The sequence below is a fragment of the Rhinoderma darwinii genome, chromosome 12, assembly GCF_050947455.1.
Source record: "Rhinoderma darwinii isolate aRhiDar2 chromosome 12, aRhiDar2.hap1, whole genome shotgun sequence".
Classification (NCBI taxonomy): Eukaryota; Metazoa; Chordata; class Amphibia; order Anura; family Rhinodermatidae; genus Rhinoderma; species Rhinoderma darwinii.
In genome coordinates, this window is record NC_134698.1 from 47398172 (window position 1) to 47417706 (window position 19535).

At 44.1% G+C, this 19535-nt stretch overlaps 1 protein-coding gene across 1 annotated transcript; it reads right to left on the bottom strand.

Moving 5' to 3' along the window:
• Nucleotides 1-6869: 6869 nt before the first annotated feature.
• ZNF770 (zinc finger protein 770) lies at nucleotides 6870-11791 on the bottom strand. The gene has a single exon (XM_075843538.1). The coding sequence runs from the start codon at nucleotides 11508-11510 to the stop codon at nucleotides 9522-9524; it is 1989 nt and encodes a 662-aa protein (XP_075699653.1). The 5' UTR covers nucleotides 11511-11791; the 3' UTR covers nucleotides 6870-9521.
• Between the last annotated feature and the right edge of the window lie 7744 nt (nucleotides 11792-19535).

The following is a 19535-nucleotide window of genomic DNA, read 5'->3' on the forward strand; positions in this document are numbered from 1 at the left end:
TTGTGGAGTGTTATTACCCACTCTCATGTTATGCACTCTTATACACTTTTTTGTTAGCATCTGTTTATTTATTAATTTATTCAATTCATGTTAATATATCAAACACATATATTTGGTATGGTTGCACAGATGATTTTGGCCAATACACTTAACATTTCTCTATATTTTTTATACCAGCCAATTTATTATGTGTTTGTATCCCAGGGTTACCCCTTCCTCGCTGTGTCGCTCCTTCGGGTGGACGAGTGACGGGCCTCCGTTCCATCGCTGGTGACGTGTCGGATCTCGGACTCACGTGACCGTGTCAGCTGACGCGGTGACGCGTCTCTGAGTCCGGCCCCTCATCGGCGGTGTTTCCGGCGGCGCGGCCATCTTGCTTCACCTCGAGGCAGCGACCTGTATTCAGACAGCGAGGTATGTATACACTTTTTATTCTTGGGACCCTCATTTTGGATACTCTATCATCATTGGCTGGTCTCCCCTTTTTAAAGTGGTACGTACATTGTCCAGCACTACCCCCAGACGAAGGCATTAGCGCCGAAACGCGCGTTGGGGTGGACATACTGCTGTGCATTCAGTCCTGGACTCATTATGGGTACGTTTTCCCATCACTATTCGCTCATTTATTAGAAATGTGTTCTATCTGCCTTGTTCACACATACCTGTTTTCATAATCATTTCGTTATGTTTTTCCTTACTTCATGTTGTTACTAACTGTGCTGGGTAGGAGTTCATTTGTCTCTGTGATAAGTGTTATAGCGTTAGTGTTCACTACCAGGCATTTTTTCATGCATCCATTTTCATATACTACTTACCTTATGAGCTGCATGGCTTGCATGTCCTTTTAACCTGTTGGTTTTTGGATCCGTTTTTTATTCTAGTATGTCTATATGTTGTTTTCAATAAAGTATTTTCTCAATTTCATATACTTCCAGTCTTCAGGCATCTTCTTTTGTAGGTTATATATTTATGTTTCGGATGCTTATGTGGGTACACGCCCCAGGATCTAGCTCATATCACACTAATTAATTTCTTGTTTGCTGACAGCCGCAAGGTACTTCTGTTGGGCTGTTCTGATCCATGCTGTGCTTTTCGGTTATATTGTTGGTGCAGATTTGTTGCTTAAACGCCCCAAATCTGCGCCAACATTTTCAGAGAAAAAACTACATTTCCTAAGTTCTAGTAACATACACTTCAAATATGTTGATCTGTGATTTTTTTATTTTATATCATAGTTGACTACGTGAAAACACGTTGGAACACGTGCCGTGACCAATTTAAGCGTGAGCTAAATGACAAGGGGAGGAGCGGAGACGGACGGCAGAAAAAAAGACCCTACCTAAACACAAAACAGCTGTCGTTCCTGCTGGATGTCATGCAGGTTGGCCCGTAAGTATTGCTTATATACTTTGATAATTGTCTGGGCATGTAGTCAGTGGCGTAACTACCGCCGTAGCGACTGCTACCCACCATGGCCGGAGGCTCCGCTAGCAGCCGCTATGGCTGCTACAGCGGGACGCCACTGAACACTACGGCAGAGCAGGGAGGTATATCCCCACTCTGCCATTAAACAAAAGACATGTATCCCCTATCCACAGGATAGGGGATACATGTGTGATCGCTGGCATTGACAGGAAGAACGGGGGACTGAAAGTCCCCTGAAGTTCTCCATCACAAACCTCGGACTTCCGGGGTCTGTGTCGGCAGCTCCGTAGAAATGAATGGAGCGTCGGTCGCGCTTGTGCGCATGCGTGACCAGCGCTCCTTTCACTTTTAATGAGCTGCGCAGACGCCGGAAGTCAGAGGTTAGTCATGGAGAACTTCAGGGGACTTTCAGTCCCCCGTTCTCCCTATCGCTGCCAGCGATCACACATGTATCCCCTATCCTGTGGATTGAGGATGCATGTTATTTGTAGGACACACTATAGGTCGCATTTTTTTTGGGGGGGGGGCTGTATGGCGTTCCCGGCTGTATGGTGTTCTCTACAGTGGGGGCTGTAGATAACGCCATACAGTCCCCCTGTAGATAACGCCACACAGTCCCCCCTGTAGATAACGACATACAGTCCCCTTCTGTAGTTAACGCGATACAATCCCACTGTAGATAACGCCATACAGTCCACCCTGTAGATAACGACATACAGTCCCCCTGTAGATAACGCCATACAGTCTACAGTGGGGCGCTGTATGGCGTTATCTACAGGGGGGACTGTATGGCGTGATCTACAGGGGGGGCTGTAAAAAATTTACTATCTACAAGGGGGGGGTTGTGTGACACCCAGGGGAGGTTGGGCCCCAGTCAAAAGTTTGCTATGGGGCCCAGTCTTTCCTAGTTACGCCCCTGCATGTAGTGATGCATGCGAGTATGTTAAAAGAGTACGTATTGGTGTGCCCAATTATACGGTCTATTCAAGCACATAATTCCCTCTAGGCAGCCCATCGGATAAGCTGGGTATGTTTACATAGTGTATTTGCCCTGCTGTAGACATGACGTTAAATTACTACTAAAATTCCCTAACATTATTTTTTAATTTTCCAACAGAACCAAGGATAACCTTGAGACGGAAGAAGACTCAGATGCCACTCTAATAGAAGAGGCTGATGTAGGTTTGGGGAGTGCTAGGTCCACTTCCACTCCTGTGCCTGTGGAAAACACACAAGTGGATAATTCTGTCTGTGCCACGGAACCGGAAGCCCAAATTCTACCGGAAGAGGGCACCTTCTGTCGCTCTCTTTCAAATCTGCTAAAAAGAGTGCCAAATGAGAGGCAGATGAGGTGCCAAACAGCCCTAATAGAAGTTGTTGACATTTTTGCAACACATCCAGATCCCTCGTGAAATACATCAAGCCATAGAGTATCATAGGCGGGGGTGTGATGGAAGCAATTTCTGCTGTGTCCCTCCAGCACCTGCAGCAACCGCTCAAGCCAGCCAGCAGCCACCATATGAAGCCTCAATGCCATTATTCAGCCAAGATCGTCCAGGGTATGGCATGCCAGGACCTTCGCCACAGCAATATCGGCACATGCAGCAGGGGGAGGCTGTTCAAAGACCCCATCAAGACCCTGCACCTTCTCAATCATTTTATGATTTATAATTTTGTAATATTATATAGTTTTGATTTTGTTTCATGACACTGTTTTGTGTAAAGATTAAAAGAAGTTTAATAGTTAATTATGTGTTTGTATTTTTTATTCTTGAAAAACATAATGAGGTATTGGTTTCCATTTCTGCCGAATGCAAAGAATGAAATTTTTTTTTTAAATTAAAAAATAATTTAAAAAAAAAACGACAGAAATACATTAGCTCGCAACCCGCGTCAAGGGTCCTCATTCTCTTGCGAGTCCCTACTCTACTACTGCAACTTTAAACTAAACTAACATTTGTAACATAAACAGGAAATACAACAGTCCCTATGAAATTTAATTTGGCAGACGAAGCACATCCATTTGCCAAGGAACTGCTCCCTCAGGTGATACAAAATAGTCTGTATACAAATTACGGACTGCCAGTCCAGACACTCCAGGTCTTCCATGCTGTGTGTAGTCCAAAGCAATGGAATTTGTTGAAAAATGGTTCAGCTCTGCGTCCACTGCCGACTCATGAATCCTCAGAAAATTGTGGAGGACAACACAGGCTTGGATAACCTTTGTCACATTTTCAGGATTCATCTGAATGGAGCTCTGGAACACACGCCACTTGCTGCTTAGAATTCCGAAGGCGCACTCCACATACCGTCTCGCACAGGTAAGGCGGTAGTTAAAAATGCGCCTCCGTTCATCTAAGCCACACCTAGGGAATGGACGCATCAGGTGAGGGGACAGTCCGAAACCTTCATCACCCACAATGACAAAGGGTGCTGGTGGTCCTGTAGATCCTGGAAGCTGTCTAGGTTCTGGAAGGTCGAGCTGGTTAGATGCTAGCCGTTCACCCATTCTGGAAGCCCTGATGATGCCAGCATCCGCAGAGCTTCCATAGGCCCCAATATCGACAATTATAAACCGATAGTCACTGTCAGCCAAGGCCAACAGCACCACCGAGAAAAACTGTTTATAATTGAAATACTGTGACCCTGAGTGAGCAGGCTTTTTAACGCGGATGTGCTTACCATCCAGCGCACCAACACAGTTGGGAAACTGTGCTGATTGTAAGAAGCCATCGGCAATCCGAATCCAGTCCTCAGGCTTGGGTTTAGGCATCACTTCTGCTCGAAGTTGCTGCCAGATGATTTTGCAGGTAAGCTTGACAATCTGAGAAATAGTGGAGCACCCCAGCAGAAAATGGAAATGTAGCGATGCAAAGGAGTTGCCGGTTGCAAGAAATCTGTAAAAGAAATAATATATATATATATATATATATATATATATATATAAAAATATGCACATACAGGAAAAATATCTGCAGCACGGTGACATGGTGGCAATATGCACAGGGGACAAGTATACTAATATTGTTTGCAGGGTAGAGACATGGCGTAGAAGGGGATTTAGGTTTTCTTACCTCAGAGTGACGATCAGGCGTTCCTCTTGAGAAATGCAACATCTTATGGTGGTGTCCTGGAAGATGAGTCCAGGACGAAGGTCCGCCAGCAGACAGTCAAAAGTTTGAACGGACATACGGCAGTAGCTGAGGAACTTGTCTGGGTGCTGCCGCAGGTCTGAGTACAGCATGTTAAAATACCCCTTCCTAAGCCGTTGGGAGACAATGGGGTGAACCCAATATCTCCTCCTCCTCCTCCTCGGTTCTTCGTCCAGCATTGGTGGTTGCTGTCCAAATCGCCTGGAGATGAGCCAGTACAGGAGCACATCATCCACATCAACAGAAGACATCTTCGCGGTGAGGAACTGCCAAAAACCACAGCTATATTAGCAGCGCAATCTGACCGAACTCGCACAAAGCAAAGATCAGGAAAAATGCACTAGGAAATGGCTCCTGAGCGATCATGTGACCTTCTAAAGGGGTTGGGACAAGCTTTTGACATCCTGTTTAACCTAGGTTTTTTTTTTTATCCGCATTTTGCGGATTACATACGGAGGAACTGCGGATTACATACGGATGAACTGCGGATTACATTTCACGGAACACGGTCCTGGAATTTGCGGACCAGAAAAACACTACGGTCGTGTGCATGAGGCCTAAGAATGAGCCATCAATGTGTTTTCCCCGAAAAAGGCTTTAAAGCCTTATATTCAACAATTCAGTAAATGCATTACTCCATTTATCCTGTAATCCTTATGTCCCATTTAGAACTGCTGTCACAATTCTGCAGGCCTCAGAGATTAACCCCTTAATGACCGGGCCATTTTGCACGTTAATGACCAAGGATTATTTTTTGTTTTTTCACGGTCGCATTCCAAGAGTCGTAACTTTTTTTTAATTCTGTCGACATAGCCGTATAAGGGCTTGTTTTTTGCGGGACGAGATGTATTTTGTAATTGTACCATTTTTAGATGCTTATAATATATTGATTAACTTTTATTAACTTTATTTTAGGAGAGAATTGAAAATAAGCAGCTATTCCAGCATTAATTTTCACGTTCTAAATTTACGCCGTTTACTATGCAGCGTAAATAACATGTTAACTTTATTCTATGGGTCGGCACGATTACGGGGATACAAAATATGTAAAGGTTTTATATGTTTTCCTACGTTTGCACAATGAAAACCCTTTTAGAAAAAAATTACTTGTTTTTGCATCGCCGCATTCCAAGAGACGTAATTTTTTTTATTTTTCCGGCAATGTGGCCGTATGTGGGCTTGATTTTTGCGGGCCAATGTGTAGTTTTCATTAGTACGGTACTATTTTGGGGTACATAGGACTTATAGATTAACTTTTATTTTTTTATGGGGGGGAATGGGAGAAAAGAGAGAATTTTGCCGTTGTTTTTTTCGGACGCCGCTCATCCGGCGGTTTAATTAATCTGTTCATTTTATTGTTCAAGTCGCGGGGATACCATATATGTGTATGTGTTATTTGTTTTGACACTTTTACTAAATAAAATAAGTTTTATTTGATTTTGACAAATTTTTTTTTTTTTTCACAAACTTTATTTAACTGATTTACATTTTTTTTTTAGTCCCACCAGGGGACTTCACTATGCGATCTGCCGATCGCATATATAATGCTTTGATATACTTAGTATACCAACGCATTATTGCCGGTCAGTGTAAATCTTAGGCATCGCCTAACAGGCATTTGCTGAAGGCAGACCTGGGGGTCTTTGTTAGGCCCCCGGCTGCCATGGAAACCTGACGGCGACCCGCGATTTGTTTGCGGGGGCGCCGATGGGGTGACAGAGTGAGCTCCCTCCCTCTGTCAAATACATTAGATGTCGCTGTCACTATTGACAGCGGCATTTGATGGGTTAAAATGCTGGAATCGGAGCACGCTTCGATTCCAGCAGGAGCCAGGCTGTGTATAACAGCCAAGCTCCTGCCGCTGATCGCGTGGGTATAGTGGCAGTACCCGCGCCATCACAAGACGGATATATCCGTCCTCCTGCGCGAACTAGCATCCTTCGGCGTTAAGAGGTTAAATCACCCAATACACGTTAGGCTCTCTAAACATGTAACTCTTTTTTCCTCATTTTCATCCATCTTTTGTGACCAAAAGATAATCAAAAACAGATATCTCAACAAATCCCATGGAAGTTTGTTTTCATGGTTTTAAAATGCAACCTGCCCTTTGCATGGGGCCTGAAAATGATGAATACCACCTTTTTTATTTTATTTTTAAACATTGAAGTCTATGAATTGATAACTAAATAAAACGGATGTGACAGATGAAAAACTCATGTCATGCCTGGATTTCATTTTTTTCATCTCTCATTCTATTGAATTTAATGCAATTTGAGGTAAAAACAGAAGCCAAATCACACCTAAAGACAATGATCTAGAAAAACAAGGCGGGGTGTATTCTCCAGTTTGACTATAGCCTTACTAGCCTCAATATCTGAACACATATTGTTCTGGTGATTTACATTCCAGGAAGCGTAACCTCTACACCAGGTACTTTAAAGCAATCTGATGTAGGAAAATCGGTCACACTAAATTATAGAAGCTCAGCAAAGGGGTTAGTGATGTGACTGTTGACATGCTTGTTGACTGTTTCCAATAGCAACCACCAGACCAGAAATAAAAGCATCATGATCGGATGCAGATAATATATAATCATTAGTTGATCTTTATAGATTTGTTTTTTAAACAAAATCACAAAAGGTCATCTTAAACATACAACATCCAAGCGTGTTTCTTCATTGCTTACCCACAGTCTCATCTGAAAGTAAATCCGATACCGGTTAATGCATGGTTTTCTCTTCATGCTTAACAGAGTTCTCCCATCAGACACATTTATGTAAAATATACCGATCTCCTGTTCCTGACAGAGAGATGGATGCTCATGCATGGTCAATGTCCCACTCGGGTGTTCCCGTAATGGGGAAGGACTGCAAGAACAAGGGACATCGGGTAGGTCCACCACAGATCAGACATTTGTGGCACATCCGCTCAATATGACATTGGTGTTTAAGAGGTTTTCTCATCATAGATATTAAAGCCCTTAAAAACCCAGCCCTTAGCGTAGTGCCAAAATAGCAGTGGGTTTGATCCCACTAGTGCAAATAGCTTTTTGGATAGATGATACTGGGCCGGATCAATATATGCAGGACTAGAAGTACAAGTATCCCTGAAGGTGAAGACCCAAGATAACGCCAGTCAAAATCTGAAATATTAATTCTGAGCGTTGGCATACTCCATGTCCTCACAAATCTTACTTACGAAGGGCCACCTTATGTTAGATTAGTAGTAGGGTCTGCCTGGTATCACACTGTCCTTACAATTACTGTAACCAGAGAAACTTGTCACAAGTAGCCCAATAGCCCCAGCACCTAAAAAGTACTACTAGTTCTGCGGCTGGACGCAGTACCTGCATATAAAAGAGGTGTCGCTACGGGGGAATTAATTCTCTTTGTGTTATGAGCACAGGAAACAATTTCACAAATCCAATGCCAATCTTACACATAAGGAATACAGATTTCCCAGTATTCGATTCCTTTAAAATATATTTTATAGAAGACTGGTAGAGGCTATAACTAAGCAAGATACAGAACATTTATCAGTAACATTAACAAAATAGAGGCATTTTGATACAAAAAGAGAAAAAAAAAATCACAGCTTCTATAAGTGTAGAGCACATTCACATGGCTGTAATTATGTCCAGTTTAATTCATGCCAAAAACGTGGGCAGATGCCGTTCGAGTAAGGCCTCATGCACACGACCGTAGTCATCCGCAATTATGGATCCGTAGTCATCCGCAAGTCATCTGCATATCTGGCACCCTGTCCGCAAATACAGAACGTAGTGCATCCGTATTTACGGATCCGCAAAAAAAAGGGGAGGCTACATATGTTGTCACCAACATGTCCCAACACCTTGAAAAGGTCATATGATCACTCAGGCACCATTTTCTTGGGGAATCCCCTGCTGTCACATAGCAAAGCTTCCGCAATTACGGACAGCTACTGATGGACATCTGTAGCCATCCACAATTTTGAACGTGCCCATACACTTCTATGAGTGAATTTGTGCCGCAATTGCGGACAGGAATAGGACATGTTCTATATTTTGCAGATCATTTCTAGGGCCCGGACACACATCTGAAATTAAACAAAAAGGTGTCTGTGGCCAATAGAAATGAATGGGTCCACAGATTATCCGCAATTCCGGATCCGTATTTACATATAAAAACTACGGTCGTGTTCATGGGGCCTAAGACACTGTTCACGTTAGTATTTTCTTTCCATGGGATTCCAGCATTTTTGATGGCAAGAATTGTATCGTTTGCAGCACTATGCCTGCCGTCAAAGATAATGGAGTCCTGACAGAACCGTCATGGCTGTCAAGTTATAAACAGACATCTAGCTACAGAGCCTAATGCAAACAAAATCATTTTCTACTTTCTCTTAATGGCTCACGATTTTGGCAATAATTATATGGACATACCGCCGTGTGAACATACTCTCAGTTTCATGACTAACCACTCAGGAACTCTATTTTTCAGTGTAAATTTCCATATATTTTGGAGGAAAGCTTTAAATTCCCAATAAAGATAAAACATTAAAAGAAACTGAGCAATGCACAAGACACCAAATAATACTTTAACAGAAATAAATAGTAATTTTAGTAATCTAGTTATTTACCCATTTTTAGTTACTTAATTTTTATGTTATTGCTATATAACCAGTGAGTCGACCTACAAACACAATGCGCCTCATTTATCAAAATTGTCCAACAGAAAATCGGGCTTTGTTGGCCACAGCAACCAGAGTTCAGCTTTAATTTCTGGAAAAATGAAAGCTGCACCGTGATTGGTTGCAATGAGCAACAAGGCCATTTTTTCCGCTAGACAGTTTCAATAATCCTCAGTATCTTATTTTATTTTTTTACCAATAAAATTCGGTTTATTGATTATCCAAATAAACTTTAGTGAAGTATATGTCCTCTAAGACGTCAACATCCTCAGTTTACTTCTTCATTCGCACGTGCGTCAGCATGTGTCGTTTCAGGTGAGGATCCTGACGGAAAGATTTACCACACACTGTACACTCAAAGGGTTTTTGCCCAGCATGCATGAGATAGTGACGCTCGAGTTTGGAAGGGGAAAGGAAGTTTTTGGTGCACACACTGCACTTGTAGCTTTTCTGGACAGATGGAGTCCTCGTTTTCTGCAGAGGACGTTCCTGATGGGATCTTGCGCTGTGCTCCTTAGACACATTTGTCTTTTTATGTGTCCCTCGTTTTGGACTCACAGAAGACAAGTCCTTTGATTCACTTTCTACTTTTACGTCAGGAACTACAATAGTGACCACTTGATCAAGTTCTTCAGTGTTTAACGTTGGGTCATAATGCTGTGAAAGGGAAAAGCTTGAGGTTTGTGGTTGACAAAACGTAGAATAATAATCTACCAGCCCATCCTGTGACCTGTGCAAAGAAACTTTTTGTACATGAGTTACTTGGTGGCGTTTTAAGTGAGTAGATTGTCTAAATGTCTTCCCGCATTCAGTGCATGAAAAAGGTTTTTGCCCAGTGTGGATGAGGTAATGTCTGCGCAACTTGGACATGGAAGGGAACGATTTATTGCACTGGTCACATTTGTTGACTTTGTGCCTTTGCAGCAAAACGCCCTGTGCCCCTTGAAGAAATTGGTGAAGTGAGTGACCCTCCTGTCCATGTTGGCCTTGGTCATAAGTATAAAAGGTACTGTACATGGTTTCACCATTTTTTATTTCCAGCAGTCCAGGAAAATTCAGCCCAAGCTGATTTTGAAAATATTTTTCCATGTGTATCTGAGCCTGCCTAATGCTTTTCCTCCGTGTTTTTCCTTTCTGAAATAGATTTTTGGAGACACCAAAGGTTTCTGCTGCATTGGTGCCCATGTGATCTGAATCTTCCAAGTGCTCAGTTTTCAGCAATCTCCCAATTGGTGCCGAGACACTTGGAAGAATCTCATCGTCCGGATGACATTCTCGTATTTTCGTTTTCTTGACAGATCTTCTATTATAAGGTCTTCTAGCTGGAGTTACAGCTTCCGTGACATTAGTTTCTAATACACATTCATGGTTGTTCAGAATTTCCTGGTTCTCAAAATACTGTCCACATGAACACTGGAAAGGAATAACAAATATGTTAACGTCCTCATCAACCTCCTGCTTCACTTCCAGAGGTTCCGTTCCAGAGCCCTTCACCTTGCTGCGGACGTTAGATACACTTGTGTGCATCTCTTGGTGTTTCAGAAGTTTCTCTGGTATCTTGAAGGACTTAGCACATTGACTGCACTCAAAGGGTTTCTCCTGCGAGTGAGTGAGAAGATGGATTTTCAGGTGCGTTTTCTGTCTAAAGGCTTTCCCACAAAGTGCACAGGTAAATGGCTTCTGGCCTGTGTGAATCATTAAATGCCTCTCCAACTTTGAGCGAGAAGGAAACACCTTTTCGCAGAACTCACAGCATGGTGCTTTGGTTTTCTTGACAGAAGTCACGTTCATAAAATCACATCGATGTAGCAAACGCTTTTCTTCACTTGTAAATGTTCTCTGGCACCCAAAGCAGTAGAGCCGTAAAGAGAAGCTTTTCTGACCAGGCGCTGAGGATCTCTTGGGTGGTCTGACTTCCTTTATGGGGGGTCTGACTTCCTTTATGGGGGGTGCGTGATGCTGCTGCTGGTGCTTGGAAAGCGGTCCGAGATTTTTAAAGTGGCAGTGACAAATATTGCACTGGAAAGGGAGCATGTGGGTCATCATATGTCTTTCTAGGTGCACTAACTGGCGGAAAGTCTTACTGCAGTCCTGGCATTGAAATGGTTTCTGGCCGGTGTGGGTGAGGTAATGTCTTGCCAGCTTAGAAGGTGTTTCAAATTGCTTGGGGCATGCATCACAGTAATATGGCCTCCTTCTTGGGGCTTTCCTAAGATGCCTGTATTGTTGGCTTTTAAACATCTTTTCTGGCACAGAATGCATTGCAGTAGTCAGCCTCCTGGCTTTGCATTACATGACTCCACGGATGCTGTATACCTGGCTATAGTCTCAAAAAGATCCCCATAGTGACGCTCCACCTAATGGACGTCTCCTGTCTTATCTACACACTACCAGCAAGGCTCCTGTATCCTCCGGCTGCTATAGCGGTTCTCCCCCGGAGAGTGCTCTACAGACGCGGGCTGTGGACAGCTTCATCCCTACAGAACTAAACCCGAGGGTGAGCTGAGGACAGCAGCCATCATCCACACCCGGAAGTCCTTTGCCTGCAGGTCACGACAGAACGCCGATAAACAGGACGTCATCGAACAGCGTCTGAATCTCGCGCGGCCATATTGGATATGGGATGGTTTGTTGTCTTTACGTTTGTCGTGCTGGCTTCTGTCTGCCGTGACGAGGATTATGGTGAATGAAGACCGCAGTTTCAGCAGACGATGTAGTGATGCTGAGAGAATGTGTAGTTCAGTACTTCCAAACTGTTATGTTCGGCTGTTCTGAGAACTACAACTCCCAGCTTTCCCTGACACCCGTGGTCGTCAGGGTATGCTGGGAGTTGTAGTTTCATATACAGTTGGAGTGGTATGGGCTTTAGAGCTCTTCTATAGTGTACACTGTCTTTGTGCTATTTTTGTATATAACTTTTGTATCCCTCCATAAATTTTCCATACCTTTAGTTATTTGAAGTGAGCCTACCTTACATTCCTTGTCATTTGAATTAATTTTCTCCCATCGTCTGAGTGCCATTTTTTTTCCCTTGTTTTTTTTATTTTTATTTCCCCTTATATTATTTAGACTTGGTGACTTTAGCTGCGTGAGCCTCAGACCTGGGACAACGCACCTATTGTCCTTTAAATGGCTGTAACATAGAACCTGTCAGTGTCTGAATATGTGGCTACATATATACCAATAAAGTTCATTCATTAAATCATGGTACATTTTGCAAACGTGTAAAATCCTCACCATTTTCATTATTTCTGCTTGTTGTCAGTGAATGGCAACCGGCGCTGTTTACATACAGAGGTTGAAAATCTGTCCAGGTCATGAGAATTCTGGTAACTGTAATGAGCTGTGCACCTGTGTGATCATCATGTGTCCACTGAGGAGGTTCCCTAGCAAAGATTTAGACATTTATGTGAGAAATTGCTACACAATAAAACAGTATCCAATTACAATGAAAAGACAAATGTGAGCAGAATATTGTGGAAATTGGGGAAAAAACAGGAATCTGTTCTTTCTTCTTTCCCAAAGCTATCTGCCAGTGAAGCCCACGTCTCTCGCAACTGTTTTTCATACATAGAGTGTACAGGACACCACATTTTCTCCACAAAATCGGTTACTGAACAGATGCTAACTGTCCCAGAAGTTGACTTCAACCAGCGGATCTTCAAATTTTGGACTTGTTCCGCTAGGTCGCTTTTAGAACAACCATCTCTCATGATCACTCAGTATTTCAGGTTTGTATCCCCTTTTCTCCATTGGAGTGTGTTCAGGGGCGTAGATAAAGGCTCATGGGCCCCGATGCAAAAATTCTTACTGTCTTACGATGTTCTGTGCCGACGGTCATTTTTTTTTACGCGCCGCTGTCAAAAGGCGGCGCGTAAAAAAGACGCCCGCGTCAAAGAAGTGCCTGTCACTTCAGACGTAAATGGAGCCGTTTTCCATGGACTCCATAGAAAAACAGCTCCAATTACGTCCGTAATGGACGCAGCGAAAGATGCCTGCACATGCCATTACGGCTGAAATTACGGTGCTGTTTTCTCCTGAAAACAGCTCCGTAATCTCAGCCGTAACGGACGCTGCCGTGTGAACATACCCTCAGGGCTTAAAATGTCAGGGAAATAGCCCCAATACATATGTGTCCGCCCCAAAAAAAGTGTGTATATGAGACAGCATAGCATATCTATAGCACTACAACCCTATAAACTATGGATAGGATTAGATACAGTGGCTCAGCAGACAGTATCACACATGATAGGATTAGATAGAGTGGTTCAGAAGGCAGTATCACACATGATAGGATTAGATACAGTGGCTCAGCCGACAGTACCACACATGATAGGATTAGATACAGTGGCTCAGAAGGCAGTATCACACATGATAGGATTAGATACAGTGGCTCAGCAGACAGTATCACACATGATCGGATTAGATATAGGGCCCAGCAGACAGTATCACAAGATACGATTAGATACAGGGCCCAGCAGACAGTATCACACATGATTGGATTAGATACACAGCTCAGCAGACAGTATCACACAAGATACGATTAGATATAGGGCCCAGCAGACAGTATCACACATGATACGATTAGATACAGGGCCCAGCAGACAGTATCACACATGATTGGATTAGATACAGGGCCAAGCTCGCTGACATTGCGTCTCCAGCGCTGGACCCAGGATAGGTAAGAATAATAATTTTGCTTCTTTATGTGTTACTGATTATTTTTGTGTGTTTGTGTTTTTTTACAGGTTCGGTTGTTGGACTTCAGATTCGAGGACTTCAATGACAGCGGTTTTTTTATTCTCAATAAAATGGTTAATGAGGGTTGTGTTTTTTTATTTCAATAAAATATTTTTTCTATGTGCTTGTATCTTTTTAAACTTTATTATCTCCGGCTTAGTAATGGCCGCTGGCTGATTGACAACCTCCATTACTAAGGCGAGCCTTAATATTAGCCGGTGCAGAGGCCAACACTAACCCCCATTATTACCCCGGTACCCACCGCCACCAGGAGTACTGGGAAGAGCCGGGTACGAACCAGTACCCGACCATCTGTAGTGACGGGCAGGCACCGAGGTGGCCGAAGGCTGGTAGTATTAGGCTGGGGAAGACCAAAAACAGTGGCCCTTCCCACCCTTGTAATGCTGCCTGCTGCTGCTTTGTATCTGGCTGGTTATGAAAATTGGGGGGGACCCCACATCGTTCTTTCCAATTATTTTTATTTTTTATTTTTTTTTAAATGACGTGGGGTCCCCCCCATTTTTCATAACCAGCCAGATACAATAAAGCAGCAGCAGCCTAGCATCACCAGGGTAGGAAGGGCCACTGTTTTTGGCCTTTCCCCTCCTGATAATACCAGCCTGCGGCCACCCCAGTGGCCAACCATAACTACAGATGGTCAGGTACTGGATCGTACCCGGCTCTTCCCAGCACCCCTGGTGGCGGTGGGTACTGGGGTAATAAAGGGGGTTAGTGTTAGCCTCTGCATCGGCTAACACTAAGCCCCGCCTTAGCAATGGATGCTGTCAATCAGCCGGCGGCCATTACTAAGGCGGTAGTAATATAGTTTAAAAAAAAACACAGACATAGAAAAAATATTTTATTGAAATAAAGAAAAAACCCACACAACCCTCATTAACCATTTTATTGATAATAAAAAAAAAAACTGTCATCGAAGTAGTCCTGGAATCCGACGTAGTCCAACGACCGAACCTGTAAGAAAACACACAAGAAAAACGATTAGTAACACATGTGTTAGGCTTAGATACAGGGCCCATGTGCGATACTGTCTGTGGGACCCTGTATCCAAGCCTACCACAAGGTAGGCTTAGATACAGGGTCCAGCAGACTGTAATCTTATACAGTATAATATTACTGTGTGCTGGGGCCCTGTAGCTAAACCTACAGTGTGGTAGGCTTATATACAGGGCCCATCAGACAGGATCACACATGGGCCATGTATCTAAGCCTACCATGTGATTGGCTTAGATACAGGGCCCAGCAGACAGGATCACGCATGGGCCATGTATCTAAGCCTACCATGTGATTGGCTTAGATACAGGGCCCAGCAGACAGGATCACGCATGGACCATGTATCTAAGCCTACCATGTGATTGGCTTAGATACAGGGCCCAGCAGACAGGATCACACAATCTGTGATCCTGTCTCATGGGCCCCCTAAGCCTGCTACATCGTAGGCTTAGGGGTTGTACAGTCCCTAAACATTGATGGTCTATCCTCAGGATAGGCCATCAATAGCTGATGCGTCTCTCGGGACCCGCAAATCAGCTGTTTTGAAGGGGCCGCAGCAATCGTACGAGAGCTGCTTCCCCTTCATTTCACTACTCGCCCACACTGTGAATCGCCGACACCGATTCACAGTGTGACCGGAATGAAGTGACGGGAATGAAGGAGAGCAGCTCTCGTACGAGTGCTGCGGCCCCTTCAAAACAGCTGATTGGCGGGTCCCGGGAGTCGGACCCCGCCAGTCAGGGCTAACCTTACCTTCCTCTTCAGCCGCGGCGGGAGTTCTGTCGTCTCGATGCTGTGTGCGGCGCATAGCGCTGTGACATCATGCGCTGCGCACAGCGCTTGACGTCAGGACCTCCGCTGCGATCCGGAACCAGGAAGGTAAGTAAAGTATGTTACTATAGTAACAGGGGCCCGCGGCCCGAGTTACTATAGTAACTTTTTATTGATGTGGTGCGGGGGGCCGTGGGCCCCCCTGGCTTCGGGGCCCGGTCGCAATTGCGACCCCTATAGCTACGCCAGTGAGTGTGTTATTAGCTGAATTAAAAGCGTCCTGGGGGGATACATTTTTCTAAATTTATCAAAATTGCAATAGGTCGTATGTTATACCAAGCTAGAAAACTGAAAGCCTCCCATTGGCTTAATGGTAGTGTTTCTAGACAGGATGTACTGTATAATGTGATCAGGCTGGACCAGGGAGAATACGAAAAGTGCAACTCTATAGCTAAATTCGAAAAAAAAAATAGGAATATGGAGTATTTCATGGGAACATTTCTCTGTAAATGTCTTGGACTCCTCAAAAGGTAACTAAACTTTCAACAAACCTCTGACATGTTATAGTGACATGTCAGAAGTTTTGATCGGTGGGGGTCTGAGATCCCCACCGATCGCTAAAACGAAGCCGAAAAGAGGTCAGGTGAGCACTGAGCCGCTTAGTTACTGATTGGCTTTTCTCAGAAAGCCGATGTAACGGTGTATGGACTCAATAGAAAGTCTTTGGGCCCGTACACCGTTACATCAGTTTTCTGAAAAAAAGGCGGTAAAAAACTAAGCGGGTCAGCGCTCACCCGAGTTCTTCTGCCTCTTCGTTTTAGCAATCGGTGGAGGTCTCAGTGCTTGAACCCCCACCAATCAAAATTTCTGACATGTCACTATGACGTGTTAAAAGTTTGTTGAAAGTTTAGTTACCCTTTGAGCAACGTTGACCAGCCTGCTTTTACTATGATGTACGTATAGGTGAAATATTCACTGTGGTTACCATATGTACCGTGCATATCTGTGAATTACTAGCTCTGTGTATTACCCATGAATCCGCAGCAAAATCTGTAAGTTCACTGAATTTTAAGAACTTTTTTTTAAAAAGTGATATATACCCATCATCCCAATCATTTGTCGCTCCCCTTGTAATGCTAGACTGATCCTCTGCCCATCTCTGCATCCTAATGAAGTGAAGGCAAAAAAATCGGATATCCTTTGTTGTAAGCGCTGTCCCAGTGTAATGACGGGGGTGGGGAGACAGACAAGTGAGCCCTAATCTACCCACCACTCAGTCCCTGCCTACTTGCAACGACACGCCCTAGGCGACGGGGTACAACTGGGCGACGGTCCCTACGCTCAATAAGTGCACGACAGACAAACATACAAGGGTACACAGAGCTAGGGGGAGAAAGGGGCAGTTGCCCACGGCGACACCGTGAGCAACAAGAGAAGTGAGCAAGCCGAGTCAAACCAGGAGAGTACGAGGTGCCAAACGCAGAGCAGAAGAGTAGTAAACAAGTCGAGTCAAACCAGGAGATTACGAGGTACCAAACGCAGAGCAGGAGAGTAGTCAGCAAGCCAGGGTCAATATGAAGCAAGGACAATGGTACAAGAAGCTGCAGCAGGGCCAGGAAACCAAACGAGAAGAATCACAAGCAAAGGAGGAACAGGAAAGGCAGGTATAAATAGACAGAGGGTGGGAGCTAGCTCCGTCTGGCCAGGCTGTGATAGGTTCTCCCACTCCTAAGCCTGCCACCCTGAGTGGTGGAAGATGGAGTCAGTCTCACAGACATAGAAGCAGGTGCAGACTGATTATCTATGGGCGTTAACCCCGAAGCTGTGCCTGGCAGATCCTTTACACCCAAGTATCTATTCCCACGAGGTAATTCTGCAAGTTATAGAGGGAGCTTTTAGTTAGGGAGAGGGGAATCCTCAGGAGCAAATGATGTAGATCCAAGTAGAGATAAATATGTTATTATTAAAAGTTCAGCAAACAGTAAACAGCTACGTGTTTCGAAATCGTACCGATCGCTTCCTAAGGCCGGTCAGAACACACATCAAGAGTTGCAGCTGTGGCACAGTTTTATAAAACCCCAAAAAACACCAAACCTGGCATAGGAGGGGGGTCAGGGGTTAATAGGACATATTGGGTCAGTCTGACTTGCAATACAAATGACAGAATTATTAACCCATATATATTATGTAGATCAAATAGAAGAAAAGCCAAACTGAAAATGAATAAAATGAAGCCAACTGTAAGGCTGTGTTCACATGACCGTCGCTTTCCACTGAGGGGTTCCGGTGAGGGAAACAGAAGCTGGTTTCCGTTTGCCTTTCCGCTAAGGGGTTAACCCGAAAGACACCTCAGACGAAACCCCTCAGCGGGAAGCGACGGTGATGTGAACAGGCCCTTACAATGTCCCTACGTTTGTTTACAATTCTGTTGTAAAGGATGATAAGATGAAGTTACTGGCGGTGATGAGCTTTTTTTTACCGCGAGTCGGTTTTTCCGTGCGAGGCATTTTCGGAAGTTTTTTGTCGCATTTTGCGGCTCGGTTTCCATGTCAAAAAACATGTAAAAAAAATACCTGTGTGAACAGGGCCTTACGGCCCGAAAAACGTCCGAAAATAGGCCGTGTGAACATACCCTTATGGGCAGAACGCCCTGGGTATATGCAGACGGATTTTTGTATGATGAAAAAGCACCTCCTGAAAGGATGGCTCGTTCGAGGTGGAAGACCAGACAATATAAGTAAGTGGGAGAAGATAGCAGGATGTTTGTCACCTGACCTTTTGTTTATAACTAAACTGATTGTAGAGCAGCATAGAGGAGGTATTACTCAGTGCCTGTCCAAAATAGGCATTGTCTAGAGATGTTCGCGCATAATACTGGTTGTAGATATGTAGAATGAGGAATCTGTTTGTTAGAGTGATTGAAAAAAATAATTATAAAATAATATATATATATATATATGAACTTTTAGATGATAGTCTCAGAAATTTTGTGTAGACCATTAAGTTTTAATGTCTCTAGTTTATACATCCAGTAAACTTCTCTTTTACTTAAGTTATCGTAGCTATTGCTGCTTGAAGAATGTATATGGACAATTGGTGCGATGGGATAACAGTCAAAGAAAACTATGTTTCAATAAGCAGTGTCTTGATATGCTGTGTTGTAAAAATGTGTTATCGCAATTGGACCGGTGTTAATTTAGTCTGCGGTGTAATGGTTGAATTGTCCTATGTATGTTGAATTGTATGCTGCAGATGCATTGAATAAGGTAAATTACATAACTGGATTTACGGGTGAGATGATGATTAATATTGAATGTATTACCGGAATGAGTAGCCAGAAATGTAGTTAGTTTGTGACCTGTGCCATTGCACAGGGCACCTCACTCTAGCAGGTGGAAGGGGGCTCTGCGCTGGCTCCCTTCGCCTGCTTGTGTTTCAGAAGCGATCGGGCTCGGCGACTCAGCAGCTCCCTTTCTGCTTCTCTCAGTGGCATTGCTCCCGCTGCAGCAGCTGCTAGATTCGACACCGGTCATGAGGACGCCCGTGCTTGAGGACACCCATTGCCGGCGGCACCACTAGCAGCCGCTGCTGCAGCGGCGCCACATTCAATAGTATCTGCGTCCATAGGACGCAGATACTATTGAACACTATAGCAGAGCAGTGTGGTATCTCCCTGCTCTGCTATCTACTAGCGCCACTGTAGCTCCCTGATTCCGCTCCTGGAGGGAACGCTTGATGTCTCTGTCCATATATGGATAGTGTCTT